General features: G+C 45.2%; 1 protein-coding gene and 1 long non-coding RNA gene across 2 annotated transcripts; one reads left to right on the top strand and one right to left on the bottom strand.

The window, feature by feature from the left end:
- Positions 1-1268: 1268 nt before the first annotated feature.
- Positions 1269-10417, bottom strand: SELENOK (selenoprotein K). The gene is made up of 5 exons (XM_084795042.1): positions 10264-10417; positions 7435-7525; positions 3916-3999; positions 2378-2464; positions 1269-1784 (listed from the first exon to the last, which is right to left on the bottom strand). The coding sequence occupies exons 1-4, from the start codon at positions 10280-10282 to the stop codon at positions 2383-2385; spliced, it is 276 nt and encodes a 91-aa protein (XP_084651168.1). The 5' UTR covers positions 10283-10417; the 3' UTR covers positions 1269-1784; positions 2378-2382.
- Positions 5381-6341, top strand: LOC311604856. The gene is made up of 2 exons (XR_014781710.1): positions 5381-5958; positions 6220-6341. It is a non-coding gene; the product is annotated as an uncharacterized lncRNA (long non-coding RNA).
- Positions 10418-23956: the final 13539 nt, after the last annotated feature.

A 23956-nucleotide genomic window follows, 5' to 3' on the forward strand; every position in this document is an offset into this window, starting at 1 on the left:
TAAGTCACCTACTGAGGCCATGTTCTTCTTACTACAATTAGCTGAAATTTAATGCTTCCGCCAGTCACAGCCACACAATCTAGGGGGCTGCTGGGCTCTGGGCCTTCATATTTATTTGTGTAATTTAAGAATGAGCTAAAAACATAAAACGGGTTGGTCCTAACTGCATAGTCGAAAAAATGCTCTTACTGTAAAACACAATCACCTTTCTTCTCTTTGGACACCAGTGTGTTGTGATACTAACCCCCCACCCCTTTCTGATAGGTAGGTATAAATAGCTCTTACCTCAGTATGTTCAACCCTAGTACACTGGTGTGTACTGCTATCCGTGTTTAGAGTTTCCATGCCTATTTATCGAGTGTTCCATGCTTGGCACTAGCCAAGCGAGCTGATGCATGTATACTTGTAATCCCAGCACCCTGGAGGTGTAGGTAAGAAGATCTCAGGCTCTAGTTCAAGGCCAGCCTCGGCTGTACATTTGCCCCGATTAGTTTTTGGAAATTCAGAATAACCTACGAGGAGCCGCCGTAATTGAGAAAATGCTGTCGTTGTCAAGACAGCCTTTAGACAAGTCTGTAGGACACTTCCTTGATTGATCAATATGTAAGGACGTCTGTGGGTAATGCCACCCCCGAGAAGATGGCCTTGGGTTGTACTACACAGCAGGCTGAGCAAGCATCGAAAGCAAGCCAGTAAGAAGTGTTCCTTCATGCTCCCTGCCCTAACTTCCCTCCACGGAGGACCGTGAGCTGTAGAGTAGCAAAAACCCCATTTTCTCCCCAAGTTGCCTTTGATCAGTGTTTCTCACAGCAGTAAAGCAGCCTACTAAGAGTCTCCAAAGATGAGTGTACCCAGTAGGGACAGGGTGAACAGGGTTCTAGGAAGACATGGAAGGGGATCCAGAAGAGCCGAAGGCAAATAGGAAGGATCTTAAGCAATGGGACCACATTCCTGCTTGTCAAGACTGCTAGCAGCGGAGTCCGCTGAAGGTTGATCAGCATACAGCCAGCCATTTGAAGCTCAATTCTGATGTCTGGGGTCTTACAAAGTCCTGATAATTAAAGATTAAAAATTCACAACCAAGCCGGGCATGGTGGGCACGGCTTTCATCCCAGTCCACAGGAGGCAGAGGCAGGCGGATCACTGTGAGTTCGAGGCCAGCCTGGTCTACAAATCGAGTCCAGGACAGTCAAAGCTACACAGAGAGACCCTGTCTCGAACCCCTACCCCCACCAAAAAGGGAGAGCAAAAATTCACAAGCAAATGTATACTATTGAAACAATTATGTTGTAGTTTATTTATAAATGAGAGCAAAATAACAATGAACAGTATTTCAAAAGCTGAAAAAAGGCAACATTAACAGGACTGTATACATTGGAGCAGAGGGCGTGGTGGCTCAAAGAGCTGAACAAAACTAAAAACACAGGACTAAACACATGGCCTTTATTTCTTCCAGGTCAAAGATTTTGGATTTGATCATATAAAGATGAAGAATCAAGTTTTGCAACCGAAAAATATTCACTTTTTAAACTCATATTAGTACTTTAGTAACTATACAAAAAAAGATAAGGAGACAAACATGTACATTTATAGAACTGCATTTCAGTCAGGCCAGATCCTGCAGAGGGACTTCCCGGCATGACCTCATCCATCTGTGAGGACACAGAGCAGTCCTTGGTTAGACATACACCATCTTATCCTGCGCGAGCCGCTCCTCACCTCTTGATGGCTTCCTTCTACACACGTGCATGTCTCGTTGTCTGCTTCTTAGAGCAGACATTTACCTAAAAGAGGTTAAAACAATTAGCTACTGCTTATTAAACAGGAACTCTCTGCTTCCCCCCCCCTCTCTCTCTCACACACACACACACACACACACACACACACACACCATGAAAGTCTTAAGGGATTGGAAGAATGAAGAGGGTTGGCAGCCACGGCGGTCTAAAGGAAAGAATGATAAACAGGAAGGAAAAAAAAAACTTTTCTTAACTGATATTTTGATAATAGAATCAATAAATTTTCAAGGGTTAAGACACATCTCTCTAGATAATAAACAACTTCTATAGAGACGGCTCAGCAGTTAGGAGCACTAGCTGTTCTTGCAGAGGACAAAAGTTGAATTCTAGTACCCATGCTGGGCGGCTTACACCTGCTGGCAACTCAAGTTCCAGGAGAACTGACTCTTTCCTGACCTCCATAGGTACCCATCCCTATATGTGCATACCTACACACACACACACACACACACACACACACACACACACACACAGTCTCAAAAGCTCCCCACCAAAAATACAATTTGTTTTCCTAAATAAAATATTCCTAAGGAGGCATTTATTAAAATCCTGCAAAATAGTTTGAGCTTTTAACTCACCTTCCTCATCCACCAGCCATTGGAGGAGGGCTGGGGCCACGAAGATGACTGATTCGACCCATTCTTCGTGGAGGGTTTCCTGGGGGCCTAATAAAAAAGAAAAGTATCTACTGTTTGGTAAAGCCAGCTTTAGTCGGTTCTCTCTTTATTAAGAGTGCCTTGCTATGTATACAGTCCTGCCTGGCCTGGAATTTTCTATACAGACCAGACTGCCCTTAAACTAACATTCTGCCTGCCTCTGCCTTCCAAGAGCTGAGATTAAAGTTGTGTACCACCACACCTGGCCAATTGGTTCTTTTTATTCAGCATTCAACTACACCTTTTTTTCAGTAACACAGGAAAACCAGCATGGTACCCTACAACCATCTCTCAGCACTTGGGACATAGACATTATCAGAGGTTCAAGGCCAGCTAGGAATATGCAGCCTGGATGAGGGCCCAGTGCTCCAAAACAAAACCCTATAGGTATGGTGGAGAAGGTTTACTGTAGACGAAAGGGAGATCATAGTCAGGCAGTGACACCTGGGAGAGTCCAGAGAAAACAGGGCCACACGAGGAGGAGTGGGGAAGGGAAGAGAAGCCATTGACCAGGCTGGTAAAGGGTAGAGCAAAAGGGCCAAGTAACCAAAATGGCTGGATTATATGAACATTAGGGTAAAGGCTGGGGTATGCAGCTCTCCCTTCTAACAGGTAGGGACTCAGGGAGAAACTGTCCGCCAGTGTCTACTTTGATATGTTATTGGACACCCCATTCAGCCATTTGTCCCAGGTTTGAGACCTAACAGTTGGTAGGATGGTTTATCGTGGCTGTCAACTTGACACACCTGGGAAGATGGAGCCTCAGCTGAGGGATCTCCTCCCTCCGACTGGGATACAGGGAGGGCATGTTTCCGGTGCATTTGATTGCTGATTGCTAATTGTCCACTATGGATGGTGCCATTCCTGAGCAGGTGGGCTCAGGCCGTATAATAAAGACAGCTGAGCAAGCCAGGCGTCAAAACCAGCCTTTGTCCATGCTCTCTGCCTCGGTACCTGCTCTGATCTCCCTTGATGACGGACTGCAACAAAACTTTCCTTGCCCAAGTTGTTTGTGATCAATGCTTTCTCCCAGCAAAAGAGAAGCAAACTCTAAGTCAGGAATCAAAAGTTCCAACACTAACTGTCAGCTGCACAATGCATGTGAACTGTGACGAGTAAACCCAAGCTCAGCCCAGTGCTGCTTCTCATGTCAGCTGCTGATTGGCAGCTGGGCATTCAGACTGCACCGTAATGTCTCTCGACTGCTGGGCATTCAGACTGTGCTGTGAAGTCTCTCGACCTGAATGCTGACCCTTAGTCCTCAGCCTTTCCCACGGTATATTTACAATGTTTATCATCCTGCCGGTTTGACTCTGTTTATCAGAAGATGCAACCTGACTTTTGATTTGTAGTAACGTGTTAATTTTGTGACAAGGACTTTAATCTTTTAATTTCTGCAAGTCTCACGTAAGCAACACAATGGATGAGGGGTGAACATGAGTAAGAAAGGCTCCGCGTACCCTCTTCCGTCGTCGTATCTGGAATCAGAGGAGCTGCCATAGCCTCTTCTTTTTTTCACATCTTGCTGAAGCAGAGTTTTGAAACTGAAACGAGGGACAGAAGACAGCAGGGGTATTGCTTCTGACACCACCACCAAGTGTGTTCCCATGGTTTTAAAGATCTCTGTGGGACGGTGACTAACCCAACTTATTAGCTTAAGCCTACATTTCCTCAAATCCACTGGACATAATTAGCCTAAGCAGGTGTCTGATACAAGCTGTGCCACACTGTACAGCAAAGCCACCTGCCCTCGCAGTTCTCATCTGCTAAGAACCCCTGTAGGCAGCATGAAACCAGAGTCCTCATCAGTTTCATGCTTTCTGTTCAGTTTCAACAGAATCTATTTTTACAGTATCGTACAGTCATCACCCACCCCCGATGAATTCTGTTGTTACCAGTATCTCACAGTCACCATGCCTGAATTCCTCAGGCAACAGTCTCCATCTGTGGAGGAACTAGATGAGGGTATTATAGTCAGAGGCACAGAGCCTCTTAGAATGTCAGAAGAAAATGCAATTTCTGTTCTTTTTCCCCCTCTTCCTCACCCCAAAGACAAGGTCAACTATGTGTACAGCTGTGGCTGGCCTAGAACATTCTGTGTAGGCCAGGTTGGCTTGACCACTGCCGGATTCTGAATTCTGAATGTTGGGATTTCTGAGATGGAGGTGTTAATTAAGGCAAAACAATAGATAATATAGATTAGGTGAAATGTATTAGTCATTAAATTTTGCACTGGTAACTTAAAGTTAGGGCCTTAGCTTGTCCCTTCCTGGGTAACTTCCTCTGCTGTTCACTTTCCACAGTGACACTCACCTCGCCATCCCTTGCAATATGAAGACTGACATTATACTGAATATAATAAGTTATACTGAACATGCAAACTAGTATTACTGATACTATATCTGTCTTAGTTAGGGTTATTATTGCTGTGATGAAACACCATGACCAAAAGCAAGCTGTGAAGAAAGGGTTTATTTGGCTTATACTTCCACAGTCATAGTCCATCACTGAGGAAGTCAGGGCAGGACCCTGGAGGCTGGGGCTGATGCTGAGCCCTGGAGGCTGGGGCTGATGCTGAGCCCTGGAGGCTGGGGCTGATGCTGAGCCCTGGAGGCTGGGGCTGATGCTGAGCCCTGGAGGCTGGGGCTGATGCTGAGCCCTGGAGGCTGGGGCTGATGCTGAGCCCTGGAGGCTGGGGCTGATGCTGAGCCCTGGAGGCTGCAGCTGATGCTGAGGCCATGGAGGCTGGGGCTGATGCTGAGGCCTGGAGGCTGGGGCTGATGCTGAGCCCTGGAGGCTGGGGCTGATGCTGAGCCCTGGAGGCTGGGGCTGATGCTGAGCCCTGGAGGCTGAGGCTGATGCTGAGCCCTGGAGGCTGGGGCTGATGCTGAGCCCTGGAGGCTGGGGCTGATGCTGAGCCCTGGAGGCTGGGGCTGATGCTGAGCCCTGGAGGCTGGGGCTGATGCTGAGCCCTGGAGGCTGGGGCTGATGCTGAGGCCATGGAGGCTGGGGCTGATGCTGAGGCCTGGAGGCTGGGGCTGATGCTGAGCCCTGGAGGCTGGGGCTGATGCTGAGCCCTGGAGGCTGCAGCTGATGCTGAGGCCATGGAGGCTGGGGCTGATGCTGAGGCCTGGAGGCTGGGGCTGATGCTGAGGCCATGGAGGCTGGGGCTGATGCTGAGGCCTGGAGGCTGGGGCTGATGCTGAGGCCATGGAGGCTGGGGCTGATGCTGAGGCCTGGAGGCTGGGGCTGATGCTGAGGCCATGGAGGCTGGGGCTGATGCTGAGGCCATGGAGGCTGGGGCTGATGCTGAGGCCATGGAGGCTGCGGCTGATGCTGAGGCCATGGAGGCTGGGGCTGATGCTGAGGCCATGGAGGCTGGGGCTGATGCTGAGCCTGATGCTGAGGCCATGGAGGCTGCGGCTGATGCTGAGGCCATGGAGGCTGCGGCTGATGCTGAGGCCATGGAGGCTGGGGCTGATGCTGAGGCCATGGAGGCTGGGGCTGATGCTGAGCCCTGGAGGCTGAGGCAGATGCTGAGGCCATGGAGGCTGGGGCTGATGCTGAGCCCTGGAGGCTGAGGCTGATGCTGAGGCCTGGAGGCTGAGGCTGATGCTGAGCCCTGGAGGCTGAGGCTGATGCTGAGCCCTGGAGGCTGGGGCTGATGCTGAGCCCTGGAGGCTGAGGCTGATGCTGAGCCCTGGAGGCTGGGGCTGATGCTGAGCCCTGGAGGCTGAAGCTGATGCTGAGCCCTGGAGGCTGAGGCTGATGCTGAGGCCATGGAGGAGGGCTGCTTGCTAAAGTCCCCTCCTCTCAGATAACTCTAGCTCTAGCTGGCACAACGCTCAATGAGACATTCAAATATTTATGCAAATTCAGGATAAGACTTGTAATTGGTAATTTTGAAAACACAGCATGTAAAAGGCAAACAACAAAAAATCTTATTTAATAAAGAACTGCTTGAAATGACTGAGAAGCTCATTTTTTTGTCTCTTTTATTACTGACGTCTAACCCTTCATTAAGAGTGCGGATCCAGGACTGGTGACACACTCCTATAAGTTCAACACTTTGGACGCCAGGGCGGGATGACTACAGTGAATTCTAGGCCAGCTCAGACTCTACATAGGTAACACTAAACCAGCTATCTAAGGCTACATAACAGCATTTGGTCTCAAAAGCCAAAAACCAAGAAGTAATTTGACATGAGAATGGGTAGGTCTGGCTATAGGCTGCCATGGCTCCCATAACGGTTCAGGCATGGTCAAGCTCACTAATTCATCATTATATTCATAGTCATAAAAGCCTTACTTTTCCTTTGGGAAGCTATTTAAATGACTGCAATTGGAAGAAGGTGCCTCAGCTTCTTTATGCATTGGACCATAGTGAATGCAGAGACTCACAGCTGGTCTAAGTGCCCTGATTAAGGGTCTATGGAATGCGCAGCCACCAGTGGGCATCTTTATCACACAATGTCTCCAAAAGCTCAGGGAACAGCATGGAAAAAGGGGAAAAAAGACTTTTAGAGCCAGAAGCCAGGAAGAACTGGGACAAAACAGTGTCTCCCAAACATGCTGCACTCACGAATTCTTTCAAGCTGTGGGTGCCTGCACACGATGCAGCCAGGAGGCAGCTGAGCATGGATGTGGAAGGGCTACACAGAGCTACTGACAGCTGATGACTGCTCAGAGAGGGAGAGCAGTTTTCCTTAGGGCTGTGGTCCCTGGTAGGGAAACAATGCTCTGGGGCTGGCCACACCCATATGGCAGCAATTTTACTTAGTGGGTCATAAAAATAAGAAGCAAGGACATAAAGTCAGGAGAGGATGCATGGACAACATGTGGGGACGTGCAGAGAAAAAGAGGGGTCAGTGTGATCATAATACATTATACACATGCAGGACATTCTCAAAGAGAACCAACATAATGTAATTCAATCGGCTTTAGTATAAATGCAAGTAAATAAATGCTTTTATACTTACAAAAAAACCACAAATTCTGCTATTCCCCAGAAGAAATCTGTTATAAACGACAATCTCCATGGGGACTGATTCCGGCTGTCCAACACTTGTCCTACAGAGAGAATTTGAAAAAAAAAAAATTGAGTGAGTGCCACAAGTCCACAACTTGACATTGCATTTATCAGTAGTTTTAACTTGCTTCCTATTTCACAACCGTAAACATCAGAAGTCCATCATGAGTGACGTAAAATTCTGGGCTCCAGAGTCCAGTCCTTTGCTAAGGGCCTCCTTATGTATGCAGTTCTGGTGGGGGAACCCACTCCAGGCATTTCCTTTCTATCTGCCTTCCCTGCCTCACTGGTAAAATGCACACAGCTTAGTGGCAAGATGTATGCAGCATAAAAGTGATCATTTTTGAGTGCACAGCTGTGTGAGCTCGTCCACAATCACCACTGCCTACTTCCAAAACTACTGTCTTCTGCCCACTCAACTTTGACTTCCCATTGCTGCTTCCCTGTAACCCTTGGCAACCACCAATCTGCTCTTACCTCTGTAAATTTCTGTAAAATCTCATAAAAGGAATCAAGCCATTTCCATCTTTTGTGAACAGCTTGCTTCACTTAGCATAATTTAGGGTTTAGCCACATGACAGCCTATCAAAAACTTCTTTTTATATATATATTTACAACCTGTTCACCTGTAAAGACATCTTGGTTTTCTATTATGAATCATGCCGTTATGAACACGAACATACAAACATATTTACTCTTGCATTTTGAAGAACACCAATGGGTTGGGTGAACTGCGCTCTCTCTCTCTCTGTTTTTTGAGACAGTGTTTCTCTGTGTCGCCTTGGCTGTCCTGGATTTGCTTTGTGTACCAGGCTGGGCATGAATTCATAGAGAGCTGCCTGCCTCTGCCTCCCAAATGCTGGGATTAAAGGTGTGCACCACCATACCCAGCTAATAAAATAAAATTCTTATACCAAGAATGTATATGGTTCAAATACTGAAAAGTTCACGCACTCTTTATTAAAAATTGCCAGTATTTTCTGTAATTCTGTGCTTCTGAGTCAAACAATGGACTCTTCTTTCTCTCAAGCAGAATTGTACCCAGAGGACGGATGGCGGGGGAGCAGCCGGCCATCAGCCACCTGTCCTCCCCTCTCTGAAGGCCTTCTGCAGTTTACCTCCTCCACCCCGGCAGGCTTGACTTCTCTCGGTCCTTTATCAGCTCACTTTCAGTTATTCACTTGAATTTAACCTCAGTGAGGCAGAGCAGAAAGGGGGCTAGACAGTGCAAGGGTGAGGGAAGGGATGAGTTTGTCTCTGTTTCTAGCTCTGCTTTGATGGCGTCTGAGGAAACTTACTCCACTGCTAACCTTCGCAGCGAATGGAGATTAAGAGGCGTCAGCTGCAGGAAGTCCTCTCTGAAGTACTGATGCACTGCAGTCCAAAGATGGGATCCAGCTGGAGCCCATCAATTATCCCTTGGTGACCCTAAGCACTAAACCTATCACTCTACACGGCTCTTGCGCTTTCTCCTAAATTGCAAAGGCAGAACCTGACACAATTCTGTGTCCCCAGAGGGCAGTAAGAATAAAATTGCCTTTGCTAACTACAAAACTTTGGTAAATAAAAGTCCTCTAGAGCACGCTACATACTGTACAATAATTATGCCCTATACAATTATTTAATAATGCATACAGCTAGTAACCTCAATCACAAATAACAAAATCGGAAAGAACCAAAAACTAAGATGAACCGCTTCTTCTGCCTCCAATTCCCAACTCACCACCTATCCCAAAGCTTTGTAAGCAGGAGGTGAAATTCTGAAAATTCAAAGTGCACGCAGCCAAAAAGACTCCTCACCATTGCCGTAAACTCTGGAGATACACAGATGGATCAAATACAACCAGGTTACTTCCAGGGACCCAAGACGGGCTTCTAGGATTGCACCAAGGATTTTCACCCACGACACAAAGAGAGTTCTGACAGTTATATGACCTGGCCACACAGTATCTTGTCTTTCCACGTTTCCTAGTGAATTGTCCTCCTCAGGTTTCCTAGTTCAGTAATTAGAGACTTGCTCCCCAGGTTCTTTCAAATTTAGGCAATAATCTTAGGCTTAGACTAGCCTAGGCTCTCAGAGGAGAAAAGCCTATCGGAACTTTTGTATTGCCTGGGAGGAGGATCTCTTGTGACTTAGTGGCCAGCTTAACGTACATAGGGCAGACAAAACGCCAAAGCGAGACTCGGGCTCAATTTTTTTGTTCATAGTCGTGCTAGGTCTGCCTTATTATTGTACGCATTATATAGGCAGTACGTATGGTTGGTAATACTGGAGTTCAATTTGACCGAAGTTATATACTGCCTTTGTGATCGTGAGCGAGCTATTCAATCTATCTGCGTCTCAGTCTGCATCCGGAAAAAAAAAAAACAGGGATAATAACATACCACCTGAACAGAACAGTTACAAAGACGAACCATTTGGTAAGCAAAGAACGCTGTCATAGTGGCCCAAACCAAAAGCGCTACGTACACCGGGTTAGCAGCACTGTCATTACCGGGTAAAGACACCAGCACCTGAGATGACAGTCGCAAATCCACAAACGGAGATTCGCCGGTACCAGGAAGCCCCCACTAGAGGCCGGCGGGGCTCGGAGGGCCGGTGTTTACCACCCGGGCCACCCAGCGGCAGCCAGGGGCCTTCGGCGATGCGCCTCGGGTCCGCCCCCGCCATCGCTGCCGACTCCTTCCGGCTACTGGGCACTGATGGAGGGGAGGTCGCCCTAAGCTCCGGACCCGGCGAGCGAAGACAGAAGCAACCTAGGGAAAGGCGCTCACTCACCGTTCGAGATGTAAACCATCTTTCCTCCGGTTGCCCGCCTCCAAGCGACTAAGAAGACCGGCCCCTTGCCGTTTCCCTAACTAGCCTCCCGCCCCGCCCTTTACGTCACAGCCACTAATAGAGACAGGGTAGAGGTGGGTAGAGCCCATTGGCTACTGGGAGATCACGCCTAACTGGATGTTCCGCCCAATCACCTGTCACTTCCACTGGTGTGGACGCTCTGTGAGTCAGGAGACCGGATATGACGTTTAGGCGTGCCTTTGTTTGAGTTGTTTTTTTTTTTCTTCCCTAACTTGGTTCCGGCTTCACTGTGGAAGGTTTTTGGCTCCACTTCGCTACCGGCTCGAGGTCGCTTTCTAGTTGATACATAAGCACAGGGTTCGGGTCAGCAAGGTTGCCAGGCGCGAAGTGGCTTGAAGAGCCTTTACTCAGATTTCCAGATGTGTTGCTGTTTTGTGGCGTGGAAGGGACAGGCCTTGAGGTGATGGCTCAAACATGAAGAACTTAGTCATCAGATTTGGGGGAAGTCACTGATAGGTCCCTCTTGGGCGTATCCCCGTTAAACCAGTATTTCTGCTCTGAGTTCACAAGACGTGACTTTTGTTTTCCTTTTTTTTTTTTGAAATAGGTGTCACTCTGTATTCCTGGCTTGGAGCTCGCATTGTAGACCAGGCTGGCCCTGAACTCAAAGCTCGGCCTGCCTCTGCTCCTCCCTCCCTGTGCCGGGATTAAAGGTGTTCCCCACCACACCTAGCTGGTTTTCTTGTTTTGTTTTGTTTTGTTTTGTTTTTGAGACAGGGTCTATGTAGCCCAGGCTGCCGTGGAACTTGTTTTGTAGACCAGGCCTTTAATCCAGTACTTCTGAGGCCGAGGCAAGTGGATCTATATGAATTCAAGAAGTAGCATTTTTGTTGTTGTTTTCTCTCTCTTTTCTTTTCGTTTTTTTTTTTTTGTTGTTGTTGTCTTTTTGGGGTTTTGCTTGTTTGTTTTTTGTTTTGTTTTGTTTTTTTCCGAGATAGGGTTTCTCTGTGTAGCTCTAGCTGTCCTGGACTCACTTTGTGGACCAGGCTGGCCTCGAACTCAAAGCGATCCACCTGCCTCTGCCTCCTGAGTGCTGGGATTAAAGACTTGCGCCACCACCGCCCTCGAGACGGTTTCTTTGTGTAGCCCTGGCTGTCCTGGAATTCACTCTCTAGAGCAGGCTGCTCTCAAACTCAGATTTCCACCCACCTCTCGCCTACTAAATGCTGGGATTAAAGGCGTGCACCACCTGCAGCTAAGAAGTGCCATTTTAAACAGCGCAGTGGTACAACCAGGGAAAAGAAATCAACTGCAGAATGACAGTTTTCCCTGCCTGTCAGCATTGACACGTGACATACATTAGAAGACAGGTCTTGGGCGGTCAGTCAATTTGAATGATATTCCTTGCTGCTTCAGCTCCGAGGCGACTTCTCCGCCATAAATTTGACAGTCAACAAGCTTCTGCATGTAGCTTCTCTTTCCACTGTAGGGACTTAATGTATGTCCTTTTTTCTTTTTAGTTCTTAAGCTCCATGTCATTTTTGGAAGAACCCTATCTCCTTCCTTAAAGGGAAAATACATAAATTTTGGAACTAAGAAGGCGTTTTCAACTGAGCAGGGTGGCACATGCCTTTAATCCCAGTGCTTAGGAAGCCAAGGCAGATCAGTGTCTGTGAGTTCAGGAGTTCCAGGACATAGACCCGTGTAAAACAAAGTGGTGCTAAGTGAGGCGTAGTGGCATATACCTGTGCTTGTGTGCAGCCTGTGTTCCATGGTGACTTCCTGCGCGCGTGCGCACGCGCATGCGCACACACACAGAGAGTGGGGGGAGCGAGTGAGTGCTTATGTGGACTCTGAACCTGATGTTGGGTGTTTTCCACTTTATTTTTTGAGATATTGTCCTCAATGATCATCGAACTGGCCAAGTGGGTAGCCTGGCTGGGAGCGCTGGCCATCCGCCTCCTCCTCCTCCTCCAGAACCAGGGTTACAGGTGTGCACGCCCACACCTGGCTTCTCCGTGAATGCTGGAACCTCGTGTCTATGTAGCGGTCGCTCTACCCATTGAGCCATCTTCCCACCCTGGGTCAGTGATTTATCTCAAGGGCCTTTCTCGTCCTGAGCTAGACCATGACGATGGCGCTCACTTTCTGTACCCTGCTTCCTTCTGACTGAAGTCCGAGGTTATACTTTTGTCATCCTTAAGCAGTTTCCTAAGCTGCAGCAAGAAGAGTGCCTTCTATTAAAAACTTCTTCTGCTTAGAACCTTTGAGGCGCTGAGATGTCATGACTTCCTACTGCTCTTACAGTCTGGGTCTTTTCCATTGTCTACTGATGTACTGCTTCCTGCTTCACACCCCCAGCGGAGCCATGCCCTGGAAATAGTCTTTTTAGAGCTTTGGGAACACCTCACTCCCCTCCCTGAAATTTGCACCTCCTCCTCCTCCTCCTCCTCCTCCTCCTCCTCCTCCTCTCTTCCTCCTCCTCTTTCTCCTCCTCCTCCTTTTCCTCCTCCTCCTCCTTCTTCCTCTCTGTCTCTGTCTCTCTGTCTCTCTGTCTCTCTCTGTCTCTCTCTCTCTCTCTCTCTCTCTCTCTCTCTCTCTCTCTCTCTCTCCACACACACACACACACACACACACACACACACATGCACACACACAGTTACTTTAGCTGACTCATGGTCCGTTCAGCACCTTTCATCCTCCAGAGTGCTTGCCTTGCCATGCTTACTCATCTCTGGTCATCTTATTCATAGCTCTTATCACAATATTAAATTATTAACCTAATTTTTTAGTTTTGTCACTCTTCCCTAATAAAACATTAAGGGAGCAGGAACCTTACCTGTCTTGTACACTTGTACAAGGTGCACACTTGTAATTTGAGCAGTTGGAGGGCTTGGGCAGTACTGTGGGTTGAGGCCAGCCTGAGTTGCATAGCAAATTCCAGGCCAGCAGGCGTGTTACATCGTGAGACAGTACCGATGGTCACACACGGAAGGGAGCAAACCCTGGGACCTGAGTACCAGATCCTTCCTCTTCATTCCTCTGTTTAGATTTTATTTAGCCTTAATGCAGTGACTTCCTAGCTAAATGTCCCTAGCCTCCTTTCATCCCAACTCATGATACTCTCGGCTGCTGGGTCAATGCGGCCTTACCAATCCCCTGCTCCTTCGCCTTTCTAGCCACTGCCTGCCAACTAACTCCTGGTCTGCTGCAGAAGGGTCCCTTGATAGAGCTTAGAGTTTTCTCTCTAATTTCTAAGTCTTTAACAGACCCATCGTTTTCCTGAATTCTTGCTTAGGTGCGTGTGTTTTTGTCTTATTGAGAATTTTGCCTACCTGTTAAAACTTTAATCCAGGGCTGGAGAAATGGTTCAGGGTTCAAAACACTGTCTTCTCTTTCCCGGCTTTGGTTCCCGTAAGTTTTTCCTCAGCTTTCACAAGTTGTCACTTCATTTTATGGGAACATGCCTTGCTTTGAAAAAGTTTGATTAGACTTAATTTAAACAATTCGTAAGGGTGTTTTGTCTCTATGCATGTCTTTGCATTTCTTGCATACTTGGTGGCCATGACAGGTGCAACCGGAGTGACAGATATTTGTAAGCTGCCAGGTGGGTGCTGGGAAGTGGGTGCTGGGAAGTAGACCTGGTTCCACTGAAAGAGCAGTGTGAGACCAGGAAAGAAATAGCCAAAATACTTGATTAAAATAGTTTTATCTTTTTTTTCTTCTTACTTTGGTTTTTCTAGACAGGGTTGCTCTTGTAGTCCTGGCTGTCCTGGACTCACTTTGTAGACCAAGCTGGCTTCAAACTCAGAGATCCACCTCCCTCTGCCTCCCTGAGTGCTGGGATTACAGGTATGGGACACCTTGCCCGGCTCTCCTTTTACATCTTGATGTGATTACCAGAGAAATGTAATTTTTTTTCTCTGTCTCAGATTTTGAACATTCCTGCTAGATATGACTGGTCTAATATAAGAACAGTATTGGACTGGTGCAGAAAAGGTGAGGTAGAATAAGGTGGAAAGGCCAATTGTTAGATATAGACTTATTGATTTATTTAGTGATTTGTTCAAAGCATTGTTTGTGCTGCCTATTTGCCAACCATGACTTCACTTGCCGCCTGGAACAGAACAACCTGGAGAAGCAGCTGAAACAACTATTTGTTTTTTGTCCTCAACAACATGCTAACTGCCACACACACTTCTGTAAAATATTGCTTGCTTCTTCACCTCACCTTGTGGCTTTAGAGTATAAAGTGAGAGTGCAAACTAGATTAAATACGGTGGCCTTTAGGAACAATCACAACTTTATTCCACAGTCCACTGGTGACCTCTCCTCTCTTCTGCTTGATGTTGGAGTGCTTTATTCTAGGAAGATTCCCGCAACAAAAGCACTCAGTAAATGTTTGTGGGATGAACGAACAGGTGCATGTTCTATGTATATTTATTGATTCAGTTATCACCAAAACATTCATGTTTATGTAATACTTACCAGTGCCAGACAGTGTTCTGAATGTTGTTCATGTATTAACTTTTTTATATCTCAATGCTAATGTCTTAGGGGTTCATTGCTGTGAAGAGCAGCAACTCTTACAAAGGAAACATTTAACTGGGCTGGCTTACAGTCTCAGAGGTTTAGCCCATTATCCTCACGGCAGGAAGCATGGCAGCATCCAAGCAGACATGGTGCTGGAGAAGGAGCTGAGAGTTCTATATCTCGGTCTGCACGCAGCAGGAGACTGTGTGCCTCTGGGCGTAGCTTGAGCACAGGAGACCTCAAAGTCCACACCCACAGTGACACTTCCTCCAATAAGGCCACACCTCCTCATGGTACCACTCCCTATGGCTAAGCATTCAAACACATGAGTCTATGGGGCCATGCCTTGTCAAAGCACCACAGATAATAAATGGATTCTGTTGGGGTTGATCTGAACTACTATATATTCAAGTGTTAATTGCTTACCCCCCAAGATCCTTGCTGTCCTATGAGCAAACTCTCACGTGTCCAGAATGATATTTGTGAACCTTGGCTCCCAAATTATCCTTGATTGGATAATAAAGTTGCTGGCATTGGGCTGGGCAGAAAAGAGGCAGGAGGAGCCAAGGTTTGTGGGGTTTGGGGTCTGGGAGGACCATGAGGAGGGAGAGAGGAAGAGGAAGAAAGGAGCGGGTCACCATGGGGTTAACTCGAAGCATGGGGCTGACAGCATCTTGCTCTGAGGACTGGCCTGATGGAGCAGAAGCAGCCCAAGTGGGATATGTGCAAGTGTTTATGGAGGTTTTGCACGGGAAGCAGCCCAGATAGGAGTGATTAAGGCAAGTGGCACGGGACGTGTGGCTGGGAGAAAGTAGCTTAGGGGGTTGGTATCTGCCCAACTCCAGGGTATAAAGGCTTATTAAAAACCTAACAGGTTTCTGTGCCTTTAATTTATAAAGGAGCAGGTTAAAGAATAACTGCCACTGAATTAACAATCAGCTTTAATAATAATAGAATAATTAATGTATATTAATTATGATATGAATCTATTATTAATAATCATTCAACAGGCTTTCTTATTATTCCCATTCCACAGATGAGGTAACTGAGTCCTAAAGAGCTCATGCAGTATGGCCATAGCTTCTGTGTCCTGTAATTTGTACCCTTAACTCTCCACACAAGCAGAGGTATTGTACTAAGATACAGTCAATGGTGGTACTCTTGTTATAGAAAGCTAGATCTTTTCTAGAAATTATTTGAAAGTATCTCCGTTTTCTCAAAGTTGCAGGACAGCTGTCCATTTTTTTCTCTTCTAGACACCCCAGAAAAGGCTTTCTGGGTGTCTCTCAAGTGGATTACCTCCTTGTCACTGCAGCAATCCCGTAGCTAGGGAGACAGATCATTCAGAATACAGCTACAGCAGGCAAGTTTACTACCAAGCATCTATGCCAGGTACCTCATAGCTGCCTGCACTTAAGGCTCTAAGAGCTCTGGTGCCCTGTTCTGATCTCTGTGTCATCCCAACACCATGACATTCACACACACAAGATAAAAACAACATTAAATATCTAGCTTTAACTTTTTGGTTCTGTGATGGTTAATATTGTTAGTCAATTCGATGGTCTTTAGAATCACCATGGAAACAAATCTCTGGGCATGCCTGTGAGGGATAATTAGATTAGGTTTGTTGTGTGGGAAGACCCACCCTAACCGTGGGTGGTACCATTCCATGGGCTGGAGTCCCAGACTGAAAGAAAGCAGAAAGCAAGCCAAGCACGGACCTTTCTCTGCTTCTTGACTACAGATGCAATGAATGTAGGTGCAGCTGCTGAAAGCTCCTGAGGTGGACTCCCTCACTGTGATAGACTGTGCCCTGGAAATGGAAGGAAAAATAACCCTTCCTTTAGCTATTGTCACAAGAATGAGGTAAAGAACTAATACAAGTTCCCTTCTGTTGTGGTTACTTTATCAGTATGGCCTAATAATGTTTATTATAAGGCCTATAATTATTATTATTACAGCAGTATTTTCTAACCCACTAGCAATCCATCAAGACACAGACACCTGTTATATTTTAAAATGGCCTTAGTTAACCTGGGGTAGGGCAGCTATTAATCCCCTAATCTGCATCCCATATTGGGGCAGGTATCCCATATCCTGCCCCCATCCCATGCCGTCTGCTTCTAATCATTTCTGTTGAGCTACCTCCCATCCATAATCCCAAATACTTGCTAATTATCATCATCTGGGACAAATCTCCACCCAGGCTGGCCATGCGCTTCTCCACTTAACCCATGGCCCCAGCCTCCTTCCTTCTCTTCTTCCCTGGTTTCTCTCCTCCCAAGATTCTCTCTGTCTCTCTCAAAGCCCAGAGCCTTAGCCACGCCTACCCCATTTGCCCTGCCCAGGTGTGATGGCTTTTCATTAGTCAAACAGAAATGAGCTCTTAGACAAGGTACAGTCTTCATCAAAGACTATCAGACCAACCTCCAGCACCGTTCCTAAAAGAGAAATGACTACTCAAATGGTAATTTGTAACCTTTTAAAAATATATTTTATTAATTTATTCATATTACATCTCAATGGTTATCCCTTCCCTTCTATCCTTCCATCCCTCCCTCCCTCCCATTTTCCCCTTATTCCCCTCCCCTATGACTGTTCCTGAGGGGGACCTCCTCCCCCTGTATATGCTCATAGGGTATCAAGTCTCTTCTTGGTAGCCTGCTATGCTTCCTCTGAGTGGACATTCTCCACAATTGAGTGGAGAGTGGGGTCTGACTTTCACACGAACTCTGGTGGCCCAAATTTGTAACCTTTTACATCCATCTAGGTTTAGCTATCCCAGTGACCAATGCAAACAATAGTAGTGATAAATGGAATGCACTGGTCTCAATTTTCACAGCAACACCGTGTAAGTATTGATTGCCTTTTAGGGGCACTAACTAATCGTTGCATTTTTGTTTGTTTGTTTGTTTGTTTTCAGAATTGTGTTCTGTAGTCCCCAAACACTTTCCTAGCCAGGTGTGATGGCTCAAACAAGTAATTCCAGATAAACTGAGTCCTTTGTTCCATTTCATCTGGGAGGTAGAGGTAGCAGAACTGCCATGAATCTCAGGCCAATGTGGAATGCAGTATGAAACCCTGTTGTTGTTTCTTAACTTTCTATTCCTTATGGAGTTTAAGAAACAATAGAAGTACACATTTCACTAGCTTGCTTATGGATCTCAACATAGCATCAATTTTTATATTTACTAAATTAGGATATAGACTATTTGCTATGTGACTTCAAAACCTATATAATTTACTACTTTTATTAACACACTGACTTGGTAAAATACATTTGGTGTTTCTTTCATCTTGTGTTGTTTTAATATGACCCCTATAGCAATATTGAAATAAAAAGATACAGTGGATACACCATGGTATCCCTGCAACATTGGATTGCAAGGTTTGCCTCTGTGGCTGAGTGACACTGTCTTAAGCACTGCTTAGTGAATTCCAAACAGGTAGTAGAACTTCCCTGACAGGTCAACTCTGGATTCTCATAGTCCCTTAGAGCCATTTCTTTCTTTCTTTGTTATATTTTATTTCGTGGTGGTGGTGGTGGTGGTGGTGGTGGTGATGGTGGTGGTGGTGGTGTGTGTGTAATCAAGCCACTGAATGTATGTGAAGGTTAGAGGACAGTGTTTGGGGATTGGGTCTCTTCTATCATGTGGACACTGGGAATCCAAATCAGAAAGAAGGCTTGGTGTCAAAATCTCTTATCCTTACAGCATTCTTGCTCCTTCTTACCTTTTGGAGACAGGCTTCTCCTAAGTAACTCCAGGCTAGCCTCAGACTCACAGTCTTGCTACCTCTCCCTCTCAATGCTGGGAAAACAGGTGTGTGCCACTACATCCAGATAATCTGATTCTTTTGTTTTTTTAGAGGTGGGTCACACTATCTAGGCTGGCCTTCTTTTATCCTCCTTATTAGTATTGTAGAGTTACTATTGTATACCAAGCTTGGATTCTCTTAAACCTTGGCCAAGCATTTCCTCAGTTATCTATCTATCTATCTATCTATCTATCTATCTATCTATCTATCTATCTATCTTCTGAGACAGGTTTCTCTCTGGCTGTCTTGGAACTCTCTCTGTAGAATTGGCTGATCTCAAAGTCAGACATCCACCTGCCTCTGCCTCCCTAGTGCTGGAATTAAAGGTGTGCACCACCACTGCCTGGCTTAGCTCTTTAATTTTTAAACCATCTTTCTCATGCTGTTCTTACCCCTTTAGTTGTCCTCAGAAGGAAAGTTAGTACCTATTACTTAATCCCATTTGACAAAAGTGGAAGGTGTTTCATCTATTTCCCAAATCAGCGTGTTAGATTAGGAATTAGAGCATCCGACGCTGCTTGTATTTGAGTTTTAAAAATTAGGTTCTTTATGTGTAAGCTTCCCAGAACAACTACTGTTTTTCTAATGTAGTCAAAACCCATGATTAATTATAGCAGGAAACAGAGTTGTGAATAGTAAACTAAGGCATGGCTGCTTTAAACACATTTATCCTTCAGCAAAGGCTCTACTTTTAATCTGTTCATGACTAAACAGATCAATAGGACCTTATTTTCCTTGGCACTCTGCCATTTTAATGATAGGGTCAGTGGAAATGACTCGGGCATCTTTATGGTCTGTGGATGAGGGATGGCCAGCTGGGCTTACATGAACATAACTGCATCTCTGTGACCCAGCTAGGGAGATTGTTGTTGAAGCCTTGTTACTTTCTTGCTGGCTGTCTACCAGAGTTTGGTTGCTGTTCCCTGTTGAGGTCTGAAGAAGTCAGGCTCACATCCCCAACACCATGGGTGGAGCTGCCCCAGCAGCCGTTGCCTTCCCTGCCCCCTCAAAGCTGTCAGCCCAAACTGACTTCTCACCCCTCATGTCACTTCTGTCAGGTATTTTGTCATCACATCAAAAACAGTAACTGTTACCTGAGGTTGAATGGGACTTAATTTCAAAAACCATCCTTCACAATTCTGAGAAATTCCTCTCTTTTCCTGTAGAATCCTCTCTTGGTTTCAACGGGAAGCACAAAACCAAAATTGAAACTAGAGTCTGGCAACCGAAGAAGTGTTGCTTGATACTTTTTCTCCATTTTTCTTGAATGGATTTAGGCACTCCTTAGTGGCAGCCCACCTTTCACATTCAGACTGAGATCTTTTACAAGTACCTTGGAGACCACATGTGCTGAACAGGAGAGAAGCAAATGGAAGTGCTGATAGCCTCTGTGGGTCCTGACCTGTTGCTCCCTCAGTCTGCTGCCATAGTGCCCTGGGTGCAGGGCTGGGGTGTGGGGGGGTTAAGGGGGATGAGGAGGGAAGCAGGGGGAGCTAGTGCAGGGCATGCAAGACATAGAGCCTTGCTCAGACTCCTGATTCAGGGAGGTGACAGTATAAACAGTTCACACTGGGATGTGGTAGTTAAGTAGGAACTTAGGAATGGATCTGAGGCTGTTCCCACGGGGAAGCCACCCAGAATATGCCTCTTGTCACTGATTAGGTTACTGCTCTTAGAAAATTAAAATTCCAAAGAACTCAGGCTGCACTACATGTTTGACCACAACCTTTGGACGTGTTCATATCTTTAACCGAGTATTTTCAATGTTAGGACTTAGTTTAAAGAAACAATAAGTGTTCAGAGAAATTTGTATGCAAGGATATTTATCCTGGTTCTCTTTGAAACAATATAAAAAGTTGTATTTCATTATACAGTAGGGGATTAAATTTTGGACTACAATAGCATATGATACATTAAAATAATGGAAAACCACATTAAGTTAAAGAAAGCTAATATACAATAATATATGCAGTATAGAAATGCAAAAGCAGAAGTATATTTGTATAGAAGCACATTAATAGGGTTACATAAAAGCTGTATATTTTCCATTGTATCTATTTATAGCTCCCAATTTTCCACAACAAACACGCACTCATTTTATAGTTAGAAATAGATAATTATACTTTTTTTTTTTTGAAAGTTATTCTTGTTAGAAACTAAGAGTTCGCCTTAATGGTGTGAATAAATATTGCTATCTGGCAACTGTGAGATGGCTCAGCTTATTGTGAGGCTTGAGACCCATGTTCCACGGCCGGGACCCACAGAGAGAACCCACTGACACAGGCAGTCTGCTGACCGCCTCCCCGCCCCCCGCCCCCGTCTGCTCAGTCACTGGATTCAAAGAGCACCAACTTAATCATGAAGCACTGTGGATAAGGACTTCTGTGGTTAGTCCCCTTAGGTCTTCTTCCCACCACGCCCATGTCCCTAGCATATGCAGAAGGCCGAAGGATCCCCAGGGACCAAGGGAATCTGAGGAGGTCTTCTACATAGTAGCCTGGAGTACTCCATGAGAAACTTGTTTTCTCTAACTCAGACCCTTGAGAAGCAGCATCTCAGCTTTAAGGATGAAGGAAGTAATTTTGAAACTAAAGCCCAGTAAAGGAAATGGTTTTCCTCGATTCTCTGAGTGATTGGGAGCTTCTTTGAGAGCTTGCCTTGTTGCTATGATCATGGTCAAGGAGTGTGTGGTGTGTGTGTGTGTGTGTGTGTGTGTGTGTGTGTGTGTGTGTGTGTTACATGTTGCACAAATTGTAGGATTCGGTAAGGAGAGAGCTTCAGAAAGGTTTTGGACCATTAGTTTTTGCTCTAGATCTTAGACGCATTCAAACACCCCGCCCTTCTTACTTAGATGACTTTCACAGGTCTTAACCGTGTGCTGCTATTATGCAAGAGAGCAGGCAGACAATAAGTAGCTAATATTTGCTTAGCACAGATTGTGTCGCAGATACTATTCCAACCAATTTCCATAAGTAGCGTTGTGTTTAACAACATGAATTACAAGTTGTGATGAATAATTTTGTTTGTGATCCTTTCTATTCATTTACAGTTGTTCAGTGGGGTTAGTTCTTCCATACTTTGAAATGAAAACTTGGGCAAGTGCCATGACCTCTTTGTGGTTTTTATTGTTTTTAAATTATCTGTAGGCCCAGCTAGCAATCAATCAAGACACAGACACTTATTATATTTTAAAACAGCCTTAGTTAGCCTCGGGGCAGGGCAGATATCAATCCTCTAAACTATTTTCCATAGTAGGGTCTCAGGCACAGGATCCCTGCCTCAGTCCCATGCCATCTGCTTCCAATAACTTCTATCAAGCTACCTCCCAGCTATAATCCCATATACTTGCTCATGTTCTTCATCTGGGCCAGATTCTCCATCCACACAGGCCACGTGTTTCTCCTCCATCTAACCCATGGCAGCCCTCCTCTCTTTCCTTCAGGTCTCTCTCCTTTCTCCATGTTGCAGTCCTTCTTCTTCCCAGAATTCCTCTCTCTCTAGCCCCACCTATCTCCTTTGCCCTGCCCACGTGGGATGGCTTTTTATTAAGCAAAAGGTGGGTCACAGAGACAGTGAGCAGTAATTAGCATCAAAATACATCAGACCATCTCCCAACATCTCCCCTTTTCTGTCTAAATAAAAAAAAAGGCCATTTTTAATATACAGTAAGTACAATTATGGGAAATTATAAAAACCAATAGGTAAGACTTACACACATAATTTTTAATCAAAATGTATTTGGCAACCTTGTAGAAAATATTATCTATTTTATCTTGGTAAATCTAAAGTTTTGAACCTAAATTAACATCTATTAAAGCTCAAATCTATCAACCTAAAAGTATCTATCTAGACTTAAAAGTATCTTTTTAATTCCTAAACAACTAAGCTTAATTTTAAAATTAACTATCTGGTCTTCAACACCATAAGAGGCTTGAGAAGGAATAAATTTAGTGCCTAAGTAAAAGGGAAGTGCAGGTTAGCAGCTTCCAAATGAAAATGACAGAGACAGTTTACTGCCTGACCAGTCACCCAAAACCCTCTATGATGTTGGAGCATCATCTTCAGCCTTCTGGCCCAATATATCTGACAGACATATTTGTGAAGCAGGAACCATTGAGGACTTGCTTACCCTGTCTTGGCAGAGTCTGGCTGTCGACTGCCTGCATCCAAGTTTGCCCATTTTAGGCAGAATTCTGTCTTTGGGAGAAATGAGGAATTTTTGTCCAGTGGCTGTTTTGCCACACTCAATGCTCATCATCTTCTTTGTGCTAGGCTGGGTGCTGCCAGGAGTTAACCTGTCTTATTGTCAAAGAATCCTTAAAATAATAAAAACATTTTAAAATGCTATATTCGGTAGGTCTCTGAGGTTTTTGAAGCCCTTATCTATTTTTACCATATCTATCTATAGAATCATATCTGTTAAACCTAGCATGTATACATGACTATGAATTAATCAACAATTGACTTGTATCGCTTAATTATCCTAAACAGCCTACAATAACACATCAGACTATTGGAAGTAAACTATGTATTAATTGAACTGTATGTATACAATACCTCATGCCAGAGTAGAAATATAATGTGTGAAGAACAATATCAAATTTGAATTCCATTTCAATGTATCAAAATTAAACCTACTTTGTATCAATATACAACATTCTATATCAATGAGTCAAAATTAACCCTATTTACAAGTAACAATTAAGGCCTCAAGTTGAGGAGTAGATTCAATAATCTACTTTTTGTCCTATCATCCCTACATATCTCTATACTCCCCTTTTTTTCATTATCACCCCTATCTCTATACCTTTTAATGACAATATATATCTATAGCCCAAGCAAGCAACCAAAAACCTACCCAAGCCCCCTTAAGGAAAAAGGATGTATTTCTCTTAAGGGTTCTTCAAGCTGATTTGGGGCAGATAATACCTGTAGGGGGCCCAAATTTTAAAAAAAAAAAAAAAGTTAAACAAGCTGGAAACAGTATTTGTGGTCCAGTCTCTAAATGTTGAGAAATTCTAGGCTTAATGTTAGTCTTGTGTGGGACAGTCTGAAATGCTGGACCAATTTGGATCAGGAGTCTTCTTTGAAGCTGTCCTTCTGTGATGGGGAACAGCAACCAAAGCACTTGGGGCTGGAACATGAAGGATGCAGGATGTCAGTGTCTCAGCCTGTTGGAGGAATGAATCCTGTCAGGTCTGATCCAGCGTTAGTGTCCGGTTCTTTTATTCTGAAAACATTTCTCACAAGCATTTGACAGTCTTAAAACTATGAATGTATTAGGTGTGCAGGATGCACATGTCTCAGCCAGTCTCAGAGCTAT

This window comes from Acomys minous, assembly GCF_964271855.1.
Source record: "Acomys minous genome assembly, chromosome: 9".
Taxonomy (NCBI): domain Eukaryota; kingdom Metazoa; phylum Chordata; class Mammalia; order Rodentia; family Muridae; genus Acomys; species Acomys minous.

Excerpts from the sequence above, each read along its gene's own strand:
- SELENOK (XM_084795042.1), bottom strand. Across the intron at positions 4,000-7,434 it reads GCAGAATTTGTGGTTTTTTT|TTTCAAAACTCTGCTTCAGC; the intron begins GTAAGTATAAAA and ends CCCTCGTTTCAG. Across the intron at positions 2,465-3,915 it reads AGATACGACGACGGAAGAGG|GCCCCCAGGAAACCCTCCAC; the intron begins GTACGCGGAGCC and ends CTTTTTTATTAG.